At 42.5% G+C, this 27,505-nt stretch overlaps 1 protein-coding gene across 1 annotated transcript in view; it reads left to right on the top strand.

Moving 5' to 3' along the window:
* The window catches only part of ZFC3H1 (zinc finger C3H1-type containing), an 830,061-nt gene that overhangs the window by 171,691 nt on the left and 630,865 nt on the right, over window positions 1-27,505 (top strand). Inside the window, exon 13 of the mRNA XM_078673923.1 lies at window positions 14,544-14,718. Within this exon, the coding sequence (XP_078530049.1) occupies window positions 14,544-14,718 (175 nt within the window). The remainder of the gene's footprint in view (window positions 1-14,543; window positions 14,719-27,505) is intronic.

The raw sequence follows: 27,505 nt of genomic DNA, 5'->3' as shown, positions 1-27,505 counted from the left end.
TGTTGATCCCTGCCTGTTCCCTGTTACCTCTGTTATGTAGGTAGCTGGCTCTCTACATAGTGCACCTAAATGAGATATGCTGTGCGAATAGTCCATGTGATCCTTACTGGTTTGTGGGGGCTAAATTAATTCCAAATGCTCTTTTTTGTGACCGTGTGGGCGTTCAGTTTTAGCTTATCAAAGGTTAGTGTTAAGCATTTATTTCACACACAGTCAGTAAGTAAGGGAGACCTACACTCAAAGAAATCTGACATCAATTTATAAAAATCACACCGATTTGTATATGAATTAAGACAAGATCATCGTAATCAAGTAAGTACTTTTCGAGTTGGTGATTTTCCAAGACTTAGAAAATGCACTGCATTGTATTTTTAAAGCGGTAAGGTTATCCTATGGTACCGACTTGCAGGATTGTTCTTCATGACTTAGTGCTGCCTTGGAGCTTGCCCCATAGTTGCCTTAACAGGTCACCTCGGTCGGCTCTGGGCCGTCTGGGTGCAGAGGTGCTTTTCGGCTTGGGGTGACCTGTTCAAGTCAATGGGAAACGGTACTGCTGAAGAGACTGCATGTGGGTTCTGGGGGTCCAGTCCTGTTCAGTCTACAGAAGGGCTCTGATCTTTGGCACACAGACACCTTTGGTCCACTTGGACTGGGGCTCGAGGGCAGTGGGGCTTTGTCCAGCGGGGTCGCACTGTGGAGGACTCTTGGGGTTATCTGTCCCTGCAGAAAGAGGCTGCAAGTGCGACTGAGGACCAGTCTGGCTAAACTAAAGTGAGGGTCTTATTGCCAAAAAAGGCTGTTCTTCACAGTGACATCCACACACCTATGCAAGAACTCCTTATGGAACTCGTGTTATATACACTATACCACAGCTATTTCAAACACGAAAACAACTGGTATCTCTAACTATCCGGAATGTCGATGGGGAATTGTGCGGCTCCTACGTACGCCAACCTCTACATGCAAAATTTCGAAGAAACATACATTTATGGTAACAACGATTTTAATGACAGAATAGCACTATACGTCGGGTATATCGACGACCTTTTCATAATTTGGAAAGACACAAAGGATTCTTTGCATGAGGCATTAATCTCACTGAATAGCAAAGACGAAAGGATCCAACTCACTTGGCAAATAAGTGAAAGCATACTTTCATTTTTGGATGTAAACCTCAAAATCACTGATCATGGATTCTCGACAGACTTACACTGCAAGCCTACTGACCGCAACAATACCCTACATTATACAAGTTTTCACCAGGGATCATTGAAAAAACACCTCCCACATTCTCAAATGCTACGGGTCAAACGCATAGTGTCTGATGATGACACATTCAAACAAAGAATAAAATAAATGCATGACCGATTCACTGAAAGAGGTTATCCTGAAACTGTCCTTGAGGATGCCACCAAGCGTATGGAAACAATCAATAGACAAGAAGTCTTAACAAAAATCACCACACCCAAAGATCAACTCATGGTACTAGTATCAAAATTCTCCACATGTAGTGCTACATTCAAAAAAATTATTTTAAAACACTATCTTACAAATGGAGCCAGACTTCAAGGATGTTTTCAAAACGCAACCTTTATTTGCCCCCACACGCAGCAACAACATTAAGGAGATATTGCAAAAGAAAGCCGTAATGGTTAACGAAAACAAAGGAACCCGACCATGTATGAACTGCAACAATTGTAATTGTATCATCAGAGGCAACAGCATTACGCATCCAATGAAAGGCCAAACCATCAGACTCAATGTTAACGCCACTTGTGACACTACTAATTTAATCTATGCCATCAAATGTCCTTGCGGAAAACTTTGTCGGTAAGACGGAAAGAAAAATTAAAGTGCGCATTAATGAACATAAGTCAAACATTCGCACTAGAAACGAGAAATCCAATGTGGCTATGCACTTTTTTGAATTGAAACACCATCGCTCAACTGAAATTCATAGTCTTAGAAACTATCACTCAAAGTGAAGGAAGAGACAATCGTAAATTTCTATTACGAGAAATGGAATGGATTTATCGTCTTCAAACACTGAAACCATTTGGATTAAATGACCGTATAGAATTTAGTTGTTACTTGTAAATATGATATATGTACTGCTCTGACAATGCGCACTTCTGTACTCTTGTTTCTTACATTCCCTACCTGTTTTATCTTTCTGGTTCTACCTTGACTCCTAGTCCGTCACTTATTTTTAGTCTCACCCACCCAGCACACTCACGCGTTCAACAGCACACTGCCTGTTTCGATCCCCAGGTTAGTCCGTCACTTATTTTTAGTTGAATCCACGGTCACATGTTAAATATCCCATCGTACACTTTCACGTGACTCCGCCCCGCCAGCACAGCTGCAGCATTTACTAACAGCGTTCACGCTAACAAGTAAGACTTTACCACCGCGTTTTGATACATGCCAATGACCCGTCTTTTTACGAGCTTGGCACTAACACACCTCTTTAAACTTTCTCGCTTCTTAGATCGTAACCACGTCACATGGATTTTTGCGACGCGCAAGTCATGGCTGATCTTGCAACCCCACCCGACCCGTGTTTTAGCACTCCCGATAGTTTTAGTAACACGATGTAACCTACCACTATCACGTTCTTTCTCACATCCCGGTTGGGTGAAGTTTGGGTTCTCTTACCTATGCTTTTCCTATCACAAACACGCTCGTTACCACACTAACCCCACCTGATTAATTTTCATTTACTGATAGCCTGTTATGTCTTCTTCATCTTTCAGTTCTCCTTGATAAAGGGCTGGCATAGCCCGAAATGCATTGGAGTTTTGCTATTTGAAATTTCTCATGATATGATTTTTGAAACGTCATAACTAAGTGATGTCTTCAATATCACAGAAACTTTGCAAAAGAAACTGAGAATAAATTAAACTAAGAAACTTTAAATAAGCTTGGAGTCTATTTTGAACCCCATGGAGTGCCTCTACAACAGGGATGCATTTGCAACCTAAGCGTGCACTACTCACTAATCTTATTGCCATGTTGGCATGCTGCCTGACTTGGACTGTGGAGCGTGGGTGCAGGGGTGCTTTGAGGCATCTGGTTGCAGTCGGTCAGAGGCTCACTCTGGGTCTTGGGGACCTGGTGAAGATGGGGAATATGGCAGCAGAACCACACTATGCTGGCCTAGTGGATCCTGAAGTCCTCCAAGTGTTTTTTTGGGAAAATGTCCAGCGTTTGGCGAAGTTGGCCCCGGCGATGGTGGAAGTGTAGTCCGCCTGGCAGGATTTTGCAACAATCTTTGAAGCAGGTCTAAAGTTTTCGCTCTTTTGGGTCCTCCTCTACATCAGTTGCAGCTAATTGAATCTGATTTTCCTGGTGTCCGGTGACCACCTAAATACTCCATTTAGGGGCGTTAAGGGGAGTGAAGGGTAGCAGCCAATGTGCTACTTACCTCTGGGCTCGCTACACCCCTAGATGACCACTTTCTATGGTGAGTGGGCATCACCCCGTCCCAGAGTTCCTAATTCCACCACACACAAGATGATGGAATTCTTTCGTGTCAACTTCATGCTGCCCACCTTAGGGGTGTTACCCTGGTGGTGCAACATGCCGCCTTTCATTGCTAATTTGCACCTTGTCCTGGTGCCAATTGGGCCTCATGGCAGGTGGTGGACTCTCCCAGATCTGGGGTAAACCAGTCTTGCATATGAAAGGCTCTTTGAAACTCCTTGCCTTGACATGCTAATGTTCGAGGCATGTGGGCTGCTGAATTCATATCTGTGCATAGATCGCTGCCTAGTGTTGGGTCCGGATGATTGCACATTTTTGTCTCGAAGAGTCTTCGAAGTATCACGAGATAGGTGGCTCCTCCCCTGGACTACAGTGCGCATGGGCATCCTCTCCATCCTCAGATTGTTTTTTTCCGCCATTAGGTTCGGATGTACTTTCCTTTACTCGAAGTTCGGAATCGAAAATACTTTATCTAACGGCCAAAAGGCCTTCGGTCCCGTCGGTATTGTTTTCGAATCTGTGCCGAGAGCTTTATCTACAGTTTATTCAACTCAGGACTTCGAATCGGGCCGCGGGCCTTCTCGACGCCAAGCGGACCAGTCGTCGATGGAACGCAGTCCATTCAAAAGATGCCCTCTTTGTAATTCGAAATACCCACATATAAACACCCTGTATGCAACAAGTGTTTATCTCCAGAACATAATGAAGCCGACTGCTTAGCTTGTGCCCAATTTCGATCGAAAAAAACACTTCGGACTCGACGGGCCGCTAGACTAACAATGCAGAAACCGGAGCCGGACAATATCTTCGACGATGAAGACTATCTCGTTGAAGCCCAAGACTCAGATCAACAGTCGGATCAAGATTCGGAGCATGACTCCAACTACTATATCGACGAAGAAGAAGACCTCGTCGAGGTAGGAGACGACTAACAAGGGATCGGAGCCGTTGAAGGCGACTCCAGTGATGAAAACGGGGCCAACCATGAGTAAGAGACCCCAAACATACACTTCTATGGTTCCACAGGCTCAGGTCGAGGCATCGCCAGAAGGCCTTATCCAAGATCTCGAAACCCATTCTATAGCCCCGCGACACAGCTCGGCTAAGAATACAAGAAAAGAGCCATCAGATCCACGGACTCCAACATTGGTGAAATCGAAACCAAAAGTTATGGAAACGAAACCGAAACTGATCGACTACACGGTCTTCTGACCGAACTACGTCGATCCATCGGAGTCGATCCCAAAGAAGATCGTTGACAATACGGTCTTTGGACCAAACTATGTCGATCCATCGAAGTCTAACACAAAGGTCGTCGAGCCGAGGGCCAGCGCACCTATATCCACCCCGAAACAGAAGGCCGTCGAACCGACAAAATCGGCGCCAACAAAACAAAAAAGGGACTCGATCCGAAGGTTGTCGAAGCCAAACAGCGAGTCGACAAACCAATGGCTGTGCAACCGAAAACTATCGAGCCGAGGAAAATCGACCCGAAAGTCAATCGAGACGAAACAAAAAACCATTGGTTCAAAACCACAGGTTACAAAAACGCAGCAAAGTCAGAAAAGTACTATCGACTCGACAAAAGACGTCGGACCGATAAAAACTTCTGCTCCAAAGACACAAGCACAGCCGAAAAAGACTGTTGGGGACACCGAGGGATCTCGGACCGATCAAGTTTGGCCTACCAGTTCCCTCAAACAAAGGCGGTCGACCCAAAGAGCGGTGTCGAACCGACACAAACTAAACAAAAAACATTGGCAAAACTGCCCAAAACGGCTGAGGAGGAAATCTTATATCCAGACCCCTCATCATAGGAACAGTCAAAAATGTACATTGACCCTGATTCTGGAAAAGTAACCCTCTACAAAAGGAATTTCAGACCTGAAGCTAATAAAGAGACTTATGTCATACCACTCAAAAAGAAAAGGGACTGTTCAACTTCACCAATTCTATTTGAGCATATTAGACCAACCAGGCCTGAGCCATACACATATACACCCACACACTCAGATGTAGAGGTGGATGATGTGTATAATGAAGAATACAATTACCCAGTAGACACTGACCAAGACAATCAAGGTCAACCATGGGTTGATCCAGTACATCTTAGTGACTCTCAACCCATTCCAGATACACCTGCATACCCTGCTAGGCCTTCTCCTACAGAGGATACTGCTGCTTTCAATGCACTAATAGAAAGGGCAGCCCTACATCACAATGTACAAATGCATGCAGACCCCATTGAGGAAGATTTCCTCTTTGACACATCAGAAAGATCTGTAAAAACACTACCTATGTTAAAAGGGGTACTTAAACATGCAGGTCACATATTTAAAGAAACAACTAGGGCACAAGTCATTAACCCTATAATTGAGAGAAAATACAGGCCTGCGCCAGTAGACCCTACATATATTAAGGGACAACTGCCTTTAGATTCTTTGGTGGTATCCAATGCATGAAAACGTGCAAACTCCCAAACAACTGGAGAAGCTCCACCTCCTGACAAAGAATCCAAAATCTTTGAGACATCAGGAAAGAGGGTAGCTGCTCAAGCTGCTAACACATGGCGAATATCTAACACGCAAGCCCTGTTAGCTAGGCACGACAGGGCACACTGACAGCTTAGAGACACTAATCCATTTTTTACCTGAACCGTACAAAGAACAGGCTGAAGACCTAGTAGAGGAGGGACAGTTAATAACTAACGCCTCCATTAAATGTGCCCTGGACGTGGCAGATACAGCGGCCAGATCTGTTAACACCAGTGTTATGCTCAGGAGACATGCGTGGCTTCGCATTTCAGGTTTCAAAAATGAAGTCCAGTCTACTTTATTAAACCAGCCAATAAATCCAGACTATTTATTTGGTCCAGCGGTAAATACAATCCTGGACAAAATGAAAAAAGACACTGAGACTGCTAAGTCTATGGGAGCCTTACAGTCCCAACAACATAGAGGCTCCTTTCGTCGCTATACAGAGGTGCTCCAAGGGGTAACTCATCACAGCAGACCACAAACTACAAAGGGAATACGCAAACCACCTACAATAAAAACAATAGAGATGGATACCGCGGCAATAACAACAAAGGCAGAGGACGAGGGAATAATACCACCAGATCCTCTACCAACACAAAACAGTGACATCTTAGAGCGACCCCCAGACCATACAACACCAGTCGGGGGACGATTACAGCAGTTCCTACCAGTCTGGCAAAACATCACTACAGACAAGTGGGTAAGGCAAATTATCCAAGATGGCTATTGCCTAGAGCTAACCTCCACACCACCCAACATACCACCAAGACACTGTACTATGTCTGCAGGACACCTAAACGTATTGCAGCAAGAAGTCCTCAGTATGCTGCAAAAAGGGGCCATAGAACTTGTACCATTAGAACATCAAGGTACAGGGGTATACTCACTATACTTCCTCATACCCAAAAAGGACGGGTCTCTCAGACCAATCTTGGACCTCAGGCACCTAAATCATTACATCTTATCAGAGCATTTTCATATGCTCACTCTACAACAAGTCTTACCACTGCTGCAACAAGGAGACTTCCTCAAAACTTTGGACCTCAAAGACGCATACTTCCATATACCGATACATCCTGCTCACAGGAAGTATCTCAGGTTCACAATACTAAATCAACATTACCAATTCAAAGTCCTTCCCTTTTGGTGTAACAGCCGTCCCAAGGGTGTTCACAAAATGCCTAGCGACAGTTGCTGCACATTTAAGAAGACAACATATTCACGTCTATCCCTACCTGGACGACTGGCTAATACAAGCAAAGTCGGCCCAGCAATGTGCCAGCCACATAGTCTGCGTGCGAGGAACCAGTCTCTGGCTTCAAACTATGCAGCTTGGTTTTTGTCAGTCGCAACCTTCAGGGAGGCTGTGATCCAACTATTCAAAATGATTCTAGATTCCTGGCATACCTTCATGCTCAATGGATCAGTAAGGGTCCTCTCCTTGCACTGATTGAACTCAAATGCAGCCAGCCTGAGTTGCTTTCAGTGCAAGTAGAGGCTTTATTCTGTGCAGGCTCCACCGCCCTTTCCTTCTTGTGCTCTGGAAGCACTAGTGCTGTAATACTTTGCTGCTAGTTTTGGGTACTGAGCCGACTTTGGCAAGGGCTCACTCTGTTATGGTAAACCATCAAAGCCCAGTCTTATGACAGCAGTATTTCTGAAGGATGGAGGCTCCCATTCTGATGCTCCTGATGAAGGCTTTGAGCATGTTATTTATTCATTTATTCAGTTTTATATAGCGCGAAGAAGATCCTTACAGATATCAGAGCGCTTCACAAAGACAGGGTAGTGGCAGTAGGAGTGAACAGAGATAATGGGAGCAGTATAATAGTCGCTAACATGGTGGGGTAATAGTAACATACATAAAACATATCAAAATACAGTCAGGTAAACAAGTGAAAGACGGCACAAGTCATTGATCCCACTACAGGGGTGTTCAGGTGTTCCTTGGGTGTGTGGATTGCTTATACCAAAGTCTTAGTGTAGCGAGAACACTGAGTGGGGGCATCTGGAGAGTGAATCAACGTGTATCATATATTGGTAGTGACAACATCAAGTTAGAGGTATAGTGCCAGAGGACAAAGTGAACAGTGATACAAAGCAATGCAGAGTCTCTGATCCAGCACCAATCATGTTCAGGAGATCTTGGCCAGAAGGATGGTTTTCACCTCTTTCTTGAAGAGTGCAGTGGAGGAGATCCGCCTAGTTTCAGGCGGGAGCGCGTTCCAAATCCTGGGTGCCCTTCCAGAGAAGGAGCGCTTGTATGTTTTCTCTTTCCGGAATCTACGAGGTTTCAGGAGTAGGTTTTTTGTGCTTCTATTGGACCTCGAACCTCCTGAGATAGACAACTTTTGAGCGAGGTAGTTGGGTGCATTGTGGTGCACGGCCGCGTGTGTCATAACTGCAATTTTTAGCTGTATTCTGGCTTCAAAAGGCAGCCATTTTAGAGACTTTAAGTGTGGGGATATATGCGAATGTTTTCTTGAGCCAGTAACGAGTCTTGCTGCAGCGTTCAGGGAGGCTCTTAAGGGTGCAGTTGTGGATAGCGGGAGTCCGCTGAGGGCCACAATTCCGTAGTCTATTCGAGGGATGACGAGCTTATACAGCAGTTTGGAAGTCTTCGGCAGGGAGGAAAGGTTTAATTTTTCTCAGTGTGTTGGTTTGGAAATTAGCTGCTTTTGTGGCTTTGCTGACGTGCTGCTGCATGTTGAGCTTGGCGTCGAGTGTGATGCCTAGGGATTTCGCAGAGTCCACGATGGTAGGTTGGACATTGAGTGCTGTTAGGTTATTGAGCCATGTTTGGGTGGTGGAAGTTTTCGCCGGGGGTGAGATGAGTAGGAACTCGGTTTTCAGAGCATTTAGTTTGAGGTGATTATCTGCCAGCCAAGATTGAGTGTTAATAAGCGTGGAATTCAGATGTTTGATATCTTCCGGAGATTGTAGCTTTAGGTAGAGTTGTGTGTCATCGGCGTACATATGGAATTGGACATTGGAAGCTTGAAGTAAGGTGGCGAGCGGTTCCATGACGAGGTTGAACAGTGTGGGGGAGAGGGAGGATCCTTGTGGAACACCCAGATCTGCAGGCACAGGTGTGGATAGCACATTGTCGATCTTGAACTTCTGTGACCGATTGTGAAGGAAGGACGAAAACCATTTGAGAACAGTTCCCGATAGACCCATTCTAGTGCTTAGCAGCTCCAGCAAGTTCTCATGTTTGACCGTGTCAAAAGCTGACGAGAGGTCCAGAAGGATGAGGAGGCAGGACTCATTGCGATCTAGAATTTGGAGGGCGTCATCAATTATGTGTGTCATAGCTGTTTCCGTGCTATGTTTCGCTCGGAAGCCTGATTGATGAGGGTTGAGGAGGTCAAATTGGTCAATGTGTTTAGTTAGTTGTAGTAGGACACATTTTTCCAGCAGTTTGGCCAGGGTGGGGATATTGGTGATGGGCCAGTAATTGTTTAGGTCAGACGGATCAGCTGTAGGTTTTTTGAGTATAGGTGTGACTTGCCCCACCTTGAGGGAGTCCGGGATGAGGCCTTGTTGCAGGGAGCTGTTGATGATTTTGGTCCAGAGAGGGAGGAGCAAGGGGATGAAGTCTTTTACAGCATTAGCAGGTAGGGGGTCTGTGAGGTGATTAGAGGGCTTCAAGGTGCAGAGCAGTTTGCGTATTGCTTCTTCCGAGTAGGTATCGAAGTACAGCCAAGATGCTTTGTTTTTAGGTTGAGTGTAAGACATTCTGGTGTTGTTGGGGAATCGACTTACATCCATGATGAGGTCATTTCTTATGTTGTCAGTCTTTAGCTTAAAGAAAGCAGAGAAGGCTTCAGTGTGGGGTGTCGCTTGTTGTGCTGTTTGATTGTAGGGGTTGAGTCTTTGTTTGGGTCTTGATTAGTTCGAATAGCTTTCTAGGCCTGTTTTTTCCTATTACTGTATTAATGTTCCTATTACTGAAGCAAATAATGAGGAGGTGCATAGTTTGCTCCTTTCTCATTATTCTTATGGAGACTTGTATGTAGATCTTCAGAATGCCAGTGGACGCTTCACCAGATATTTAAGGTGTGCTCTCAGTTAGTTTTATATCACTTGGAGACGGTCCTGTTCAGTGGCATGTGTGGTTGTAGATACACATGCACTGCATACTTCTGCCATCTACTGTTAGATGTCGAGTTGTGCAACTTATTTTTCTTTGGAGTCTTTTGAGTCAAAAGGTAAAGTGACTCTTCCTCTCGGTGATACTGCTCATTGCCATCAACTCCTTTGTTGGATTGTTTTCTCTCATCCGTCTGTTTCGGATGTCTCTTTCCTCGGTGTTCAACTCCGGTATGACTCTTCGCTCCAATTCGATCTTCAACGGTGTATAGTGAATCTTCATCACGTGTTCGCGAACTGTTGCTGCTTGGTCCCCTTCGTCTGGTTGAAGCTTGATCAGTCGCCCTTCAGAGCACTGCACGTCTCGGGCATACCTTTCCCAGTGCACTGTCAGTTTAGGAGATGTCTTCCTAATGGAAGTTAGACCTTTTCGATTCTGCCAGCAGTGTCCCACCAACCTCCACCAGGTGTGGAAGCTCTGCCTGTCTTCAGATCACTGCAGGGCCTCAGCGACACTTGCCAGTCTTTTTTATCAAAAAGACACTTTGTGATCAAAGGTCACGTCAACTGGAAATGTCTTGCCATAGTGAGGACGACACTCCTGACATCTTTGGTGAGGAGTAAACCCAAGGAGAGACGGAAAGGGAAGCGGAGGATCCAGGGTTCTCAATAGAGATCATCTCTGGTTCTTATGTGGAGGAAGAACTGTAATACACTCTGCCTCTCGGGCAGCACATGAGTACTGTTGCCTCAAACCCTACTCCTCTGAAATTGAGTTCCAAATACTTGCCCCTTCCACTTGTCCAGGTTTCTTGACCGCCTCTGCTTTTGGTCTATGGTTGGATCCGAAAGGAGACTTTGGATGGCATGGTTGGATCCGAAAGGAGTCTTTGGATGCCCAGCCTTCCATCCCAGCTCTGAAAACTGCTGTTAAAACCTAAACTTTCGGCACAGACTTCTTCGGATCGCGCGCAATCTTCAGTTTTTGCCAAGCCTTTGGAACCGAAATGGCAGCCAGCTCCATCTTTCTGGCCAGAAATAAACCTATAACCTTGATTCCAAAATCAACCAAATTGAAACCCTCAAAGCATTCTTTGGTTTGTCGCCGGTCGATGGACGATAATAGCCTCACCTCCTCCTAAGAGGCAGTTTACCTCTGAGGAGGACTTGAACATTCTTGTGCCTCGCAAAAATAAGACCAAGCTACAAGGGAGACACACCTTTGGGAACTGTTCTCTGGTAACTACAGAGACACTTCTGACCCTTTCTGGGGCAGATGCTGGATCTTATGACCTCATGAAGAGAAAAACTGATTGACGGATTTGGACTCCACTGCGGAATATAGAATTCGATTCAGGGGGCTCACAAAACCAATCCTGGATTGACTTCAGTTAACACTACTTGATTGGGGGAACTTACTATGAGAAAGTGCCCTCTTTCAGATTGGTTGCCCCCATTTTTTGCTGAATTGCTGATGTTCTTTGACTGTGTGCCCTGGGCTCCTGCTATTCGGGTACCCAGAACCTATGTTCTTTCCCTAAAACTGCATTGAAGCTTAAACCCATTTGGTATCTCTGGCCACAGGTCAGCCCCTGGTAAATGGTACGACAGGTAACCAGGGCACTGTGACCAGAGAAGGCCTCTAAGGGCTGCAGCACTTATTGTGCCACCCTCAGAGGTTCCGTACCCTTAAACTCACACACTGCCATTGCAGGCTGCATGTCTTGGTGCAGGACAAAGTGAAGAGTCGACATGGCACACATCCCTGTGTGCCATGCATACAGCTCACTGTCACCCCTCTAGCTGGGTGCACTATACCAGTTGTGAGGGTACAGGTGCATGAGCCCTGTACCCCTACTGTGTCTAAGTCCATTCTTAGACATTGTAAGTGCAGTGCTGCCATTAAGAGTGTATGGTACTGGGAGTTTGTCATTACAAGCTTCACAGCACCACAATGGCTACACTGATAATTGAGAATTTTGGTATCAAACTTCTCAGCACATTAATTTCACACTGATGCCAATGTGGGATGTAATAAAAAATACACACAGAGCGCATCTCAGAGATGCCCCCTGAAAACTAACCTAACACTAGTGTCCAGGCTGAGTGTGCTGCTTTCAGCTGCCACCACCAGACATCTTTCTGGACCCCTGGGTTGAGAGCCTGCTGCTTTCTGGGGCCTGAAACAATGCACATCCTGGGATTAGGTGCCAATCCTCCTCCCCGAGGATGGGCAGGGTTCACGAAGGGGAAGCTTCAAAGGCTTGCTGCCTTTGTGAGCTTTCCCAGGCCACTTGCTGCTCTTAGCAACTGGTCCCACTGGTTCTGACCCCCACTTTGGGTGGGAGAACCGTCAGGAAATACAAGTGAGGAAGAGAGGTGTGCCCACCTCCACCCCTCAGGTGGGGAGGTGAAGCACAACAGGAGCTCTAACAACCTTCTACTGAAACCACAACGTTTCCAAGAAATAAACATACAATCGTACCTTCTCAGGAATGGCCCGCAGGATATGGAACGCTCTACCCCCAGAAACAAGACTTAATCCATCTGCGGCCTTTAAAAAAAAAAAAATGAAATCGATTCTCATGTCCAAATTCACTTGAACTTGTATTAGACACTACTGCAGCTATGTGCTAATCTTTAATTGTTTCCATTACTGTATTCATATAATCCACTGTATTTATATTTATGTATTTATATGCTATTACCTATATTTGATCTGTAAAGCGCTCTGATACCCGCAAGGGTCTTGTTCGCGCTATACAAAACTGCCAAAATAAATAAAACTGTCCACGCCATCCTGAAGATCGGAGGGGACTCAGCCAACCAGGGACAGGCTCATGCCCCCCTCCCACTGGAGGGTGGCATTAAAGGGGGTGTACCCATTGGTCCCAACCTTTTTACCTACCTGTGAAGCTAGGACAAATTCTCTATTCTCAGCGGTGGTCTGTCCGCTGTTGTACCACTCAAAAGCTACAGCTCCATCTAGACCTGCTCTCAGCATCAAGTGCAGTTACTTCATTCCAACCTCAAATTGTGCAGTCTGAGAATTCAGGTTTTTTGCAGCTATTAAAACAATGTGTTCACATCCTAAGATCTCAGTTGGGTATCATCTGTAGCTAAAACACTTAATTTACTGTTCTAGCCAGAGAATTCAGCCCTTAACCGCTGAATTTCTGTACACTGCATGTTATCTTTTACAGGTGCAGATGTTTGTGCTAGCCCTAATAAAAGTACACTTGGAGGGAATAGTTATATACCTACAAAATTGACTGATGCTCTACCTTCAAAATTCCTGTTAGTCTTCATGAAACGTCTGTGGTAAACCCTCCTAGCCTGCCCCCTGTTTTTTCTGGGACCTTAACGTTGTATGGAGACACTCTTCAAACCACTTCCTTGTTTCTACTGCACCCGGCTTGTTGAATGTAATTTTTTTACTTGGGGCTCTCTCCAGAGTTAAATGAACATTGGGCTTTGTTATACTGGGAACTGGGAGCAGGTAAGCGGAGATAAGACTGCTAGTCTTACACGATATTTGGCAACATTTGTATCCATATTTCAAGTCAGCAAGTCTATCTTTTTTCCTACTAACACAACCGCTTGCAAAAAAATACACACATCAGATGTCTAAATGATCATCATAAATTATGAGGACTGTATTATGCTGTCCATTAGGAAAACCAAAATACTCTGTTGCTTTTACACAACTAGGTCAACAAGCCATATCAAACCCATCTCAAAGCCATGGTTGACAAGGTAGATTGTTAAATGCATTCATCTGTTATGCCATACCCAAATGTACCCAGAGCTCATTCCACTCGCATGAAAGGAGGCAGAGTGCCATTCTTTGATCATTTCCCACTAGCAGATGTGTACGCCTTCTGCCAAGGCTTAAATTCACACTATTACTAAGCATTATTTTGTGCACATTCATGCCCACCAAGAAACAAAGTGAGCTTACTGTTAATACATTGTTCCAAATGTGTTCTATCTCTGCTCACTAGCTACCTCTTTGTTCTCCAGTCTGTGCACAGCATATGTTCGACCACTACGCCTGCTGCTTACGAAAAATGTTACTTTAGCAATCTGTTTGTAGCTTGTGGAGCTGTAGATTTAAATGTGCACTTGTTTTGACTAGTAAAAGGACATCTGGGATCTCTAGCTATGAGCACAGGTCAGACCGTTTTCAAATGAAGAAATTATTTTGCTGAACATCTCAAAAGTAACTGTCTTTTCCACATGTTTTGAAGATAATCACTAAAATGTAGAGGGTGATGAGTGTTTCACTTGAACAAGGGAGACCTGCTCTAAAAAAAGGCAATTGCTAGCACCCTCCGTTTTGTGAACCCCCTGAAGTGTAGAAGTAATTGAACCAGTCACTTATTCTCGTGCAGTATAAAGATCTAAAAAACATGTTTTCTTTTGTAGGATCCTCCTAATGAAGGATGAATCTGTGCTTAAGCACCTCTTGCAGCAGGAAGCAAAGAAAAAAGAATCTGTACGACTAGCTGAAACAAAGATGTCAAAACTATCTGAACAGATGCAGGCTACCGAAAAGATTCTCGCTGCAAATATGATTTTTTTGAAAAAGCTACAAGAGCAAGTAAGTCTTAAATAAGTTCGAACTTGAGTGCATAGCCTAGAAAACAGAAGAAAATGTAACATATGACAAGAAACCTAAAGAAAAAAAGCAGTGTGTAAGCATTGTAGGATGCTCGCTCTCTGTATAGGGTACCAAAACTAGGAGCACTGTGTAGAGTTCAGGTATCCATTAGTAGTATAAAAAGGCTTTAATAATCTGTTAGATCTGGGGGTCTCTAGTTGGCAGAGTTAGGTACCACTGTCCAAATAGGGACCCTTGCTTCTAGTCAAGGTAAGAAGGATACACTCTTTAGATAACCCCTTCTCACCCCTTGGTAGCTTGGCACGAGCAGTCAGGCTTATCAAAGGCAATGTGTAAAGTATTTGTACCAATGGAAAAAACTACCTAGGCAGTGAATATACATTAAATACACAAGGATATAAGGACCAAGACTAAAATGAACAGTTTCCAAGTAATTACACAAGTTTATTATAAACACATTGACAATGGCTAAAAATTACACATTACATGAAAATTAAGTATATATAAAAATCACATGAAAATTAATGAACTAAAAGAGTGAGTTGTATGTCGACGCGTTTCGGCGACCAGCGCCTTTTTCAAGACAGATTACAACTTTCTGCAAAAGATAAAAAAGTATATAATTCAGTTATTCTATTTTCCGTTATTGTAATATAATCTCAGCATCGATAAGAAAAATTTACACGATAACTGTTATACACTTATGTATTCATTTTTAAAAAAACACAAGGAAACACTGTTCAATGAACCAACCTAACAGTCCTTAATTGATCCAAAAATTGGCAAAGCATAAATCACATAACAACCTCTATTGCAGCCTAATCAAATTTTCAATTAATTATGACATATATTGATGTTATAGCATGCTCTCGCTACATGTTCTATCTTTTTACATGCTCTAGTATTTCATAAACTTTATTTGGATGACTCTTTTTATACACAGCATGATAGCTTCAAATAATCTATATACATTCATTTACATATCTGAAAATGTTCTTTGTACTTACATATATCATTAGTATTCAAAATATAACTTTGAATATCATTCTGATAGGACAGATACACAGAAGATATTAGATAGAAAAGAGTAGGGACGAGTAATTGAGTGTTTTGAATGTTTTATATCCCCACTACACCTCATGCTTGAGAAACCTTCATGTTTTCAGACTGCAAAGTGTGTCTGTTTTATCTATCTTATATCTGAGGGATTACTTCTCTCTATTTTGTACATACATAACGGGAGAATATACTCTATTTTTCACTAACTTTGTGTCCGGTTATTTATTAGAAAGTTTCCTAAATTCATACCACATGTCTACTTCTCACTTACCCCAGATAAAATGGTTTTGCCACCTAGGTCAGGGATGAGATGCTAATACTGTTTATCCACTTCTTTGAACTGGAGTTCACGCTTCTGATTGGTCAGTTTGATTCTGTAATGTTATTAACACAGATAAAAACCTTTTTATTATGTTAGGCATACAAGACTGCGGTAAATTTGTTAATGTCTGCACAGAGCATTTCTACGATATGCTTTTTGTTTGAACCGAGAGCGACTGACCTATTTTCAAGCTTCTTCGGTTTCTTTTGTTGTATTACGGCTGATTGGATATTTCAGTTTAGGTCTTCTGAAGATAAACGACCTATCTACAACAATAAACATTATAAGCATGGTTAAGATACGTTCTAATGGTGTCCATGTCTAAATCTGATATGAACTCTCCAGGGAAAAGTATGGCCTAACGCTTCTTACCCGTGAACCTGCTTTAATTTACGTTGCCTCCACACTTTGTATACTATGCAGTTCTTTGATTTCCCCACGTAATCTGCAAAATGGTAATGTTCAGATTTAGCAACGCAATCAAAGGTTTTTTCTCCCCTAATAGTGAATTACTGTCTATAATGGACTATGTTCGAATCTTACCGAGCTGTTCGCTAGATACTCCACATCAATGATAGATGGGTGCCTGATTTGCACTGGATAGACTCTTTCAGCCGACTTGAATCTACCCGAATGGAAACACAAAACCACGAACACCGTAATTATTATTGTGTAGCCCAGAGTGAGCTTCTTATTCAGGCTATCCTTTTTCAAGGTGTAAAAAACCGTTTTTGTAACATACCTATGTGGGAGCACTTTCAATTTTCCGTGATTTAGGTTACACGAAGTTCCCAGCAGTAATTGCTATTTCTGCAGTACGTCGGATTCCTACCGAAAAATAAAGAGCCTGATATTATACTTTTTACTACTAATCTCGAGTGGCTAATTCGAGGTGCCCGACTCTGAGTCAGAGCAAGTGAACTATCTTTATTTCTTACGGCGATAAACTTACTTGGGAGTCAAAGATAACAGCTGCGTGGAGGCGGCGTCTGACTCGGACGTGATTCCAGAGTCGAATAAAAGCTGGGACGGATTCGCGCGCTTTTATGTGTACACTGCTGCAGGTAATTAGCCTGCAGCCGACGTCACCCGGAGTGGTAAAACGCGAGAACAGACTCTATCTTGCTAGTCTGTATCTTTGGCGATCTGTAGTTTTTTCAAACAGCGACTGACTACGCTATAGAATTTAAGGCTAATATATATCAACCCTTACTTACCGATGCAAACAGCAACACAAAAATATATGAGTGGAATTATCAAAAGTTATCGGTGCTGTGAAGAAGCGAGATATGTTTGATCTAATTTTCTACTGTCTAAGATTAAGCCTATATATTTGTGTTGCTCTCCAATTCTGTACCTATTTCTCTGTGTATTTAAAAAATTGCGTTCTCCCACGGAATTTCACTATTTAATCCCTCACGAAATGTATTGAGGGAGAAAATCCAAAATACTTCGCGTTTTTTGCGTATTGCTTCACCTCCTTTGTCATCTGCAGTATTGATTTTTTCTAATATGCGCCAGGTGAAATCATGAGGACCATGGCCATGGTCCAAAAAATGTTTCACAATTGGTGCAGTGATTTTCTTCGTTCTGACCGCTGAGCGATGCTCGGTCAATCTTATCTGTATTGTTCGAGATGTTTCGCCCACATACCCCTGCGGGCACGGGCATTCTAAAAAATATATAACGTTTGATGTTTTACAGTTATACATCTCGTTAGCACTGGCAGTATATCCATTGTGAGTAAAAGTAGCTCCTTTATGGATATTTGCACAAGATTTACAACTTGAACAAGGAAACGTACCTTTGACAGGGTTGTCTCCTGAAAGGGATTTCTGTGCCAAGTGTTGGGAGTCTGTGGATTTTTTCATTCTAGAATGAACAATATGGTCTTTAATATTTTTATTTCGCCTATGTGCGAAGAGAGGTTTTTCTAGTTTGATTGCTCCATTGCTGTTCAAAATATGCCATGAGGAGTTAATTACTTGTTTCACCTTCGCATTCACTGTAGAATGACGCGTGATGCAAACTAATTTGTTTGCCTCTGTCTTAGATTTACTTCTCAACAAACAATCTCTATCGTAGTACCGGGCTCTTTTGTACGAATCTCGTACTAATCGATGTGGATAGCCACGGTCTAAGAATTTCTGTTTCATTTGAGCTGCCTGTCGGTCAAAATCTTCGAGGTTGGAGCAATTTCTCCTCACTCTCAAAAATTGAGAGAAAGGGATACTTTGTCTTTGGTTCCTGGGATGAAAACTTTGAAAGTGCAGGAGAGTATTCCTGGCCGTAGGTTTTATAAAAAGATCTACTTTCAATTTACCTTCTTCCTGGAAGATCCAAATATCTAAAAATTCCACCTTCTCAGAGCTAATATGAGAGGTGAATTTAAGATTTTGATCACACGAGTTTAACCATGCCAAAAATTCTTCCAATGTCTCTTTCCCATCGGTCCAGATAAAGAAGATATCATCTATGTATCTGGACCAATGGGAAACCGACTCATGGAAGGGCGCTACCTCATTGTAAATATGGCGAGCTTCAAATTCAGCCATATAAATGTTTGCCACAGAAGGTGCCACCGAAGCCCCCATGCTGACTCCTTTGGTTTGTCGATAAAGGTTCTGTCCAAATTCAAATATGTTTTCTGTAAGAACCATGCGGAGACATTGCAGTAGAAAGGTCTTAGGGCAAGGAACAGAGTAGAGGTCAATAAACCATTCTACTGCTGTTAGAGCCTCTCTAATAGGAATGTTACTATAGAGAGACTCTATATCTAAGGTAACGAGAAGATCTCGTGACGAATTAAAACTAATACTCTCTACTTTATTTATCATTGCGCTGGTGTCTTTGATGTATGATGGAACATAAGATATACAGGGGCATAAAAATGTGTCCACATATTTAGACAGTGCCTCAGTAGGCGTACCTATCGTAGAAACGATAGGTCTGTAAGGGGGATTTTTTTCATCCTTATGGATCTTTGGTTGTCCGTATATGCAAGCAGTCTTGCCTGCATGCGTGTTTAAATAGTCAAACTCTTTAGCATTAATTTCACCATTTTCTAATGCTCTAGCAGTGATCAATCGAATCTCTTTCGTAATTTTATTGATTGGATTGGACCTTTCCGGCTGATAGAAGGTTTGATTTTCCAGCATTTTTAACATATTCTGTTCGTATACCTTAGAATCAAGTACTGCTATTCCGCCTCCCTTATCACAACTTTTAATTGTGATTGATGTATCTGAGGCGAGTTCATGTAGAGCAGCATGTTCTAATTTATCTAAGTTGTAAATTGGTTTAGGTATGAACCGAATAGTCTTTTCCAATTTTTTCAAAACGACCAACTCAAAGGCCGCTACCTCTGGTCCAATCTGATCTAGAGATGGGCTGAATGTGGATGGAAGTCTAAGGGTCACAGGTTCTGCTGCTAATGAATCAGCCGATTCATTTTGAAAATTTTGAAAGATGCCTTTTATGAGTCAGATAGCAATTATAATTCTGCTCAAGGCAAACGAAACAAAAACCAGACTCCTTTTTTAGGCAATCGCGGGGGTCGCCGCGGGCGACCCAGAGTGAGGTTCCAAACACAGACGAGGGGTGGATACAAGCCCCAGCATCATTATCAATCGGATCCCAACTACCAACAAGATCCTCAGAATCATTACCAACAGCAGGAACCTCAATTTGTCAGAGAGACAAGAAACAGGCAATACTGGAAACCGGGAATGTAATTCCTATTTTTAATCTTTCTAGTACCCCTCTAAATGATTCTAGTACTAGTCTTCTATCGAAAGGATTGTCATTTGTCCCTCATTGCGGCACTAACGTCTTCGAGTTATATAGTGATATCATAGCCTTCTTTCGTAAAATTCGATTGAAAAAGTATTTTCAAAATGAATCGGCTGATTCATTAGCAGCAGAACCTGTGACCCTTAGACTTCCATCCACATTCAGCCCATCTCTAGATCAGATTGGACCAGAGGTAGCGGCCTTTGAGTTGGTCGTTTTGAAAAAATTGGAAAAGACTATTCGGTTCATACCTAAACCAATTTACAACTTAGATAAATTAGAACATGCTGCTCTACATGAACTCGCCTCAGATACATCAATCACAATTAAAAGTTGTGATAAGGGAGGCGGAATAGCAGTACTTGATTCTAAGGTATACGAACAGAATATGTTAAAAATGCTGGAAAATCAAACCTTCTATCAGCCGGAAAGGTCCAATCCAATCAATAAAATTACGAAAGAGATTCGATTGATCACTGCTAGAGCATTAGAAAATGGTGAAATTAATGCTAAAGAGTTTGACTATTTAAACACGCATGCAGGCAAGACTGCTTGCATATACGGACAACCAAAGATCCATAAGGATGAAAAAAATCCCCCTTACAGACCTATCGTTTCTACGATAGGTACGCCTACTGAGGCACTGTCTAAATATGTGGACACATTTTTATGCCCCTGTATATCTTATGTTCCATCATACATCAAAGACACCAGCGCAATGATAAATAAAGTAGAGAGTATTAGTTTTAATTCGTCACGAGATCTTCTCGTTACCTTAGATATAGAGTCTCTCTATAGTAACATTCCTATTAGAGAGGCTCTAACAGCAGTAGAATGGTTTATTGACCTCTACTCTGTTCCTTGCCCTAAGACCTTTCTACTGCAATGTCTCCGCATGGTTCTTACAGAAAACATATTTGAATTTGGACAGAACCTTTATCGACAAACCAAAGGAGTCAGCATGGGGGCTTCGGTGGCACCTTCTGTGGCAAACATTTATATGGCTGAATTTGAAGCTCGCCATATTTACAATGAGGTAGCGCCCTTCCATGAGTCGGTTTCCCATTGGTCCAGATACATAGATGATATCTTCTTTATCTGGACCGATGGGAAAGAGACATTGGAAGAATTTTTGGCATGGTTAAACTCGTGTGATCAAAATCTTAAATTCACCTCTCATATTAGCTCTGAGAAGGTGGAATTTTTAGATATTTGGATCTTCCAGGAAGAAGGTAAATTGAAAGTAGATCTTTTTATAAAACCTACGGCCAGGAATACTCTCCTGCACTTTCAAAGTTTTCATCCCAGGAACCAAAGACAAAGTATCCCTTTCTCTCAATTTTTGAGAGTGAGGAGAAATTGCTCCAACCTCGAAGATTTTGACCGACAGGCAGCTCAAATGAAACAGAAATTCTTAGACCGTGGCTATCCACATCGATTAGTACGAGATTCGTACAAAAGAGCCCGGTACTACGATAGAGATTGTTTGTTGAGAAGTAAATCTAAGACAGAGGCAAACAAATTAGTTTGCATCACGCGTCATTCTACAGTGAATGCGAAGGTGAAACAAGTAATTAACTCCTCATGGCATATTTTGAACAGCAATGGAGCAATCAAACTAGAAAAACCTCTCTTCGCACATAGGCGAAATAAAAATATTAAAGACCATATTGTTCATTCTAGAATGAAAAAATCCACAGACTCCCAACACTTGGCACAGAAATCCCTTTCAGGAGACAACCCTGTCAAAGGTACGTTTCCTTGTTCAAGTTGTAAATCTTGTGCAAATATCCATAAAGGAGCTACTTTTACTCACAATGGATATACTGCCAGTGCTAACGAGATGTATAACTGTAAAACATCAAACGTTATATATTTTTTAGAATGCCCGTGCCCGCAGGGGTATGTGGGCGAAACATCTCGAACAATACAGATAAGATTGACCGAGCATCGCTCAGCGGTCAGAACGAAGAAAATCACTGCACCAATTGTGAAACATTTTTTGGACCATGGCCATGGTCCTCATGATTTCACCTGGCGCATATTAGAAAAAATCAATACTGCAGATGACAAAGGAGGTGAAGCAATACGCAAAAAACGCGAAGTATTTTGGATTTTCTCCCTCAATACATTTCGTGAGGGATTAAATAGTGAAATTCCGTGGGAGAACGCAATTTTTTAAATACACAGAGAAATAGGTACAGAATTGGAGAGCAACACAAATATATAGGCTTAATCTTAGACAGTAGAAAATTAGATCAAACATATCTCGCTTCTTCACAGCACCGATAACTTTTGATAATTCCACTCATATATTTTTGTGTTGCTGTTTGCATCGGTAAGTAAGGGTTGATATATATTAGCCTTAAATTCTATAGCGTAGTCAGTCGCTGTTTGAAAAAACTACAGATCGCCAAAGATACAGACTAGCAAGATAGAGTCTGTTCTCGCGTTTTACCACTCCGGGTGACGTCGGCTGCAGGCTAATTACCTGCAGCAGTGTACACATAAAAGCGCGCGAATCCGTCCCAGCTTTTATTCGACTCTGGAATCACGTCCGAGTCAGACGCCGCCTCCACGCAGCTGTTATCTTTGACTCCCAAGTAAGTTTATCGCCGTAAGAAATAAAGATAGTTCACTTGCTCTGACTCAGAGTCGGGCACCTCGAATTAGCCACTCGAGATTAGTAGTAAAAAGTATAATATCAGGCTCTTTATTTTTCGGTAGGAATCCGACGTACTGCAGAAATAGCAATTACTGCTGGGAACTTCGTGTAACCTAAATCACGGAAAATTGAAAGTGCTCCCACATAGGTATGTTACAAAAACGGTTTTTTACACCTTGAAAAAGGATAGCCTGAATAAGAAGCTCACTCTGGGCTACACAATAATAATTACGGTGTTCGTGGTTTTGTGTTTCCATTCGGGTAGATTCAAGTCGGCTGAAAGAGTCTATCCAGTGCAAATCAGGCACCCATCTATCATTGATGTGGAGTATCTAGCGAACAGCTCGGTAAGATTCGAACATAGTCCATTATAGACAGTAATTCACTATTAGGGGAGAAAAAACCTTTGATTGCGTTGCTAAATCTGAACATTACCATTTTGCAGATTACGTGGGGAAATCAAAGAACTGCATAGTATACAAAGTGTGGAGGCAACGTAAATTAAAGCAGGTTCACGGGTAAGAAGCGTTAGGCCATACTTTTCCCTGGAGAGTTCATATCAGATTTAGACATGGACACCATTAGAACGTATCTTAACCATGCTTATAATGTTTATTGTTGTAGATAGGTCGTTTATCTTCAGAAGACCTAAACTGAAATATCCAATCAGCCGTAATACAACAAAAGAAACCGAAGAAGCTTGAAAATAGGTCAGTCGCTCTCGGTTCAAACAAAAAGCATATCGTAGAAATGCTCTGTGCAGACATTAACAAATTTACCGCAGTCTTGTATGCCTAACATAATAAAAAGGTTTTTATCTGTGTTAATAACATTACAGAATCAAACTGACCAATCAGAAGCGTGAACTCCAGTTCAAAGAAGTGGATAAACAGTATTAGCATCTCATCCCTGACCTAGGTGGCAAAACCATTTTATCTGGGGTAAGTGAGAAGTAGACATGTGGTATGAATTTAGGAAACTTTCTAATAAATAACCGGACACAAAGTTAGTGAAAAATAGAGTATATTCTCCCGTTATGTATGTACAAAATAGAGAGAAGTAATCCCTCAGATATAAGATAGATAAAACAGACACACTTTGCAGTCTGAAAACATGAAGGTTTCTCAAGCATGAGGTGTAGTGGGGATATAAAACATTCAAAACACTCAATTACTCGTCCCTACTCTTTTCTATCTAATATCTTCTGTGTATCTGTCCTATCAGAATGATATTCAAAGTTATATTTTGAATACTAATGATATATGTAAGTACAAAGAACATTTTCAGATATGTAAATGAATGTATATAGATTATTTGAAGCTATCATGCTGTGTATAAAAAGAGTCATCCAAATAAAGTTTATGAAATACTAGAGCATGTAAAAAGATAGAACATGTAGCGAGAGCATGCTATAACATCAATATATGTCATAATTAATTGAAAATTTGATTAGGCTGCAATAGAGGTTGTTATGTGATTTATGCTTTGCCAATTTTTGGATCAATTAAGGACTGTTAGGTTGGTTCATTGAACAGTGTTTCCTTGTGTTTTTTTAAAAATGAATACATAAGTGTATAACAGTTATCGTGTAAATTTTTCTTATCGATGCTGAGATTATATTACAATAACGGAAAATAGAATAACTGAATTATATACTTTTTTATCTTTTGCAGAAAGTTGTAATCTGTCTTGAAAAAGGCGCTGGTCGCCGAAACGCGTCGACATACAACTCACTCTTTTAGTTCATTAATTTTCATGTGATTTTTATATATACTTAATTTTCATGTAATGTGTAATTTTTAGCCATTGTCAATGTGTTTATAATAAACTTGTGTAATTACTTGGAAACTGTTCATTTTAGTCTTGGTCCTTATATCCTTGTGTATTTAATGTATATTCACTGCCTAGGTAGTTTTTTCCATTGATTTATTCCCTGACCTAGGGGTTGACTGTTAATGTGGTGCATACAGGGAACCCTTGTTGTTTACAAATAAAGTATTTGTACCAACACTCACCGTAACACAGTGAAAACACCACAAACTGACTCCACAACAGTTTAGAAAAATAAAGGTATTTAATTTAATCTAAACTACTCAAACGCCAAAAATCCAACATACACAGATCAAGAATGTGGTTTCAAGAGCGTTCTTAAGGTTGCTTTTAAATAATCCAGTTGCGTCACATTTTAGCCTGGACAGAGGGGTGGATATTCCCCTGTCATTTGTCCAGTTGGTCACACCTCCCTGTGACAAGAATCCTATTGTTCCACCTTCCTCCGCCGAGCTCCGCAGCAGGTGGGCAGAATCAAGCTTGCTGGCAGACCCTAAAAGTCTGTTACCGTGAGTACTGGGTGCTCCCCTAGGGGGCCCCAAGTACATGGGATATTGCCTCCAAAACCAGAATTGGTGTTTGGGTATGATTCCAAGATGTTTGATACCAAACATGACCAGTTTTGGCGCAGCCATTATATAGTTGGACCCCTCGTAATGACGGATGTCCACTATGTCTTAAAAAGGCTGCCTGCACTTACAGAGCATGGAGAATCCACTCCGGAGTTTGTAGGGGTGTCCTGCTCATGCAGGGGCACCTTCACACTTATAACCAAGCACGCTGCCTTCAGCACTGAAGGGTCTACGTATCTGTTGTGAGGGGTGCAAGCACCATCTCACACGAACTGCACTGGGTGGCACAATTCCTGCTGCATCCCATGTGGGAACCCAGTGTACCCATGTCCTGGGTACCCAAGTACCGTATACTAGGGACTTATAATGGTACACCAGTAGCCAATTGTGAAGGCACCAATGTGCTAACCAAAGCCATTTTGGTAGAGCAAGCTCTCCGATGCCGGGGATAAGCAGTATTCCAGCAAACTACAGTCAAAACGTTGACACAGGCAAAAAGTGGGGGTTACCATGAAACAGATCCTACTTTACCACAGGTGCCTACACCCTTTTTGTCCACGCCCATGTGGGGAGGGGCCATATCCCTAACCCTATTGGCTATCCTCCTCCCCAAAAATATGGAGGATTCTCAAAGGAGCGGGTGTGGGGGGTGGGGCGGGTCACTTTAGCTCAGGGCACCTTAACGGTCATCCTAACTGAGAAGGGACACACCTCCCTTGCTTACTGATTTTCCAGCCAACCTTGCTGCCAAAAATGGGGCTTGGTCAGGAAGGTGGCGGGCATCTCCACTAGCTGGAGACCCAGGTCAGCATCACAAGTGACGGGCAAGCCTTTAAGGCTCACTGCCTTTCCATGCTGTTCCTGCTTGGGGGTAGGTGTAAGGCTGAGTAGGCTTTATTTCTGACCCACAAGAGCAAAAGGCTCCCACCTGAGTAGGTCAGAAACGTGTCTAGAGGTAGCCGGCTGGTGGAGACTAGTCAAGCACACACTGAGTTGGTAGGATTTCAGGGTGCACCTCTAAAATGCACTCAGGGTGCATTTCTTAATACATCCAAACCTGGCATCAGTGCGGGTTTATTAAGCTGTGATGTTTAGTACCAAACATCTTGGAGTTCGGTGAAGCCATTGTGGAGCTGTGGAACTCATGGTGACAAGCTCCCAGCCCATGTACTCAGTATGGCTTCACTGTGCCCTTATAATGTCTAAGAATGGACTGAGACATGTATGCCCTCACATGAGGTATATTGCACCCTGCCTTAGCTAGAGCGGTTAGGCCTGCTGGAGGGGTGACTTGCCTAGGCCTCTTGCAGTGCTGATAGGCCTGGCTCACAGGAATGTGTGCAAATTAGACTTCACTTTTATCTGCACTAAGACGCAGGCTGCAGTGGCAGAATGGCTGTTTGGTGTCTCTTAGGGTGGCACAGTACTTGCTTTAGCCCTTAAAGACCCTTTCTGATAGATACATCTGCCGTGTGGATTCCTCACCTTGTGAATATCCCCCTTGCGTCAGCAACGTTCGGAATTTTTTCTTCGTAGCACGCCGGCGTGGACGACGTCATAGGAGGAAAACTTTCGTGTCAAACATGGAAACCGCCTAATGAGTAGGACCGCTCCCGCTGTTCCGCATTGAATAGGAGCCCACGCCCTGAACATTAATCACTAAAGCGGCAAACAAAGAACTGAAGCTGAGCGGCTGCTGGGATCACACTCTTGGAAAAATACAAGCTGATTGAATTACTTTACTATCCACCATTGACTACGTTCCTTATCTTTGTGCAAGAACCTACCTGGTCCTGAGGAGAACCCCACCCTAATTACAGGGGTTTGAAACGCGTCGACCACTTTTCACGTCCAGCATCTGGCCAATCTTGTTTTGCATTTAATTTGGGTCACAAGAGAGCTTGTGAGAATTTCACCTACAATAAGTTTGCAAATATATGAAAAGAAATGTTTTGGACTGAATTGCTTTCCGCTGCTTGGACGCACTGTTTTCTAAATATTATTTTTTTCTACTGTTGTGAATGGATGATGTATGAATGTATGGCCAAGTGTGTTTGAAATCATTGGTTTAATTGTGTGTATATATTGTATATATAATTGTATGCTTTTTGCATTTTGTATTTTCCATGCACGATAAATAAGGTGCTGATAAGAAAAGTGATATTTTCATGAAAAAGAATAAATTTGATTCAAAATATAAATAGGTTGTTTCTGCTTTAATCAAAACAGCCTGCCTTTGAAACACCAGCGTTGTTGTAACCAAGTCCCAGTATTGGCTTTTGTTTTTGCTTAATAAGTATAGTTGGACTCAGCCTTTCTGAGTAAGGAGTCAAGGCCCTTTTTGATTCTTGGTCATAGGAGCACGGCATCGCGCGCGACTCCGTCTGACGTCACAGACTCCTTATTAGGCCCACGTCGGCGTGATGACGTCAGTTCCCTTTTTTCCGCGTCTCCGACGCTAACGGTTTTCGGGATCTTCTCGATACTTAGTATCTGGCTATTATTTAATCTTTACTGTTTCTCCTT

The sequence above is a fragment of the Lissotriton helveticus genome, chromosome 1_1 (genome assembly GCF_964261635.1).
Source record: "Lissotriton helveticus chromosome 1_1, aLisHel1.1, whole genome shotgun sequence".
Classification (NCBI taxonomy): Eukaryota; Metazoa; Chordata; class Amphibia; order Caudata; family Salamandridae; genus Lissotriton; species Lissotriton helveticus.
This window is presented reverse-complemented; position numbering and strand designations above follow the sequence as displayed.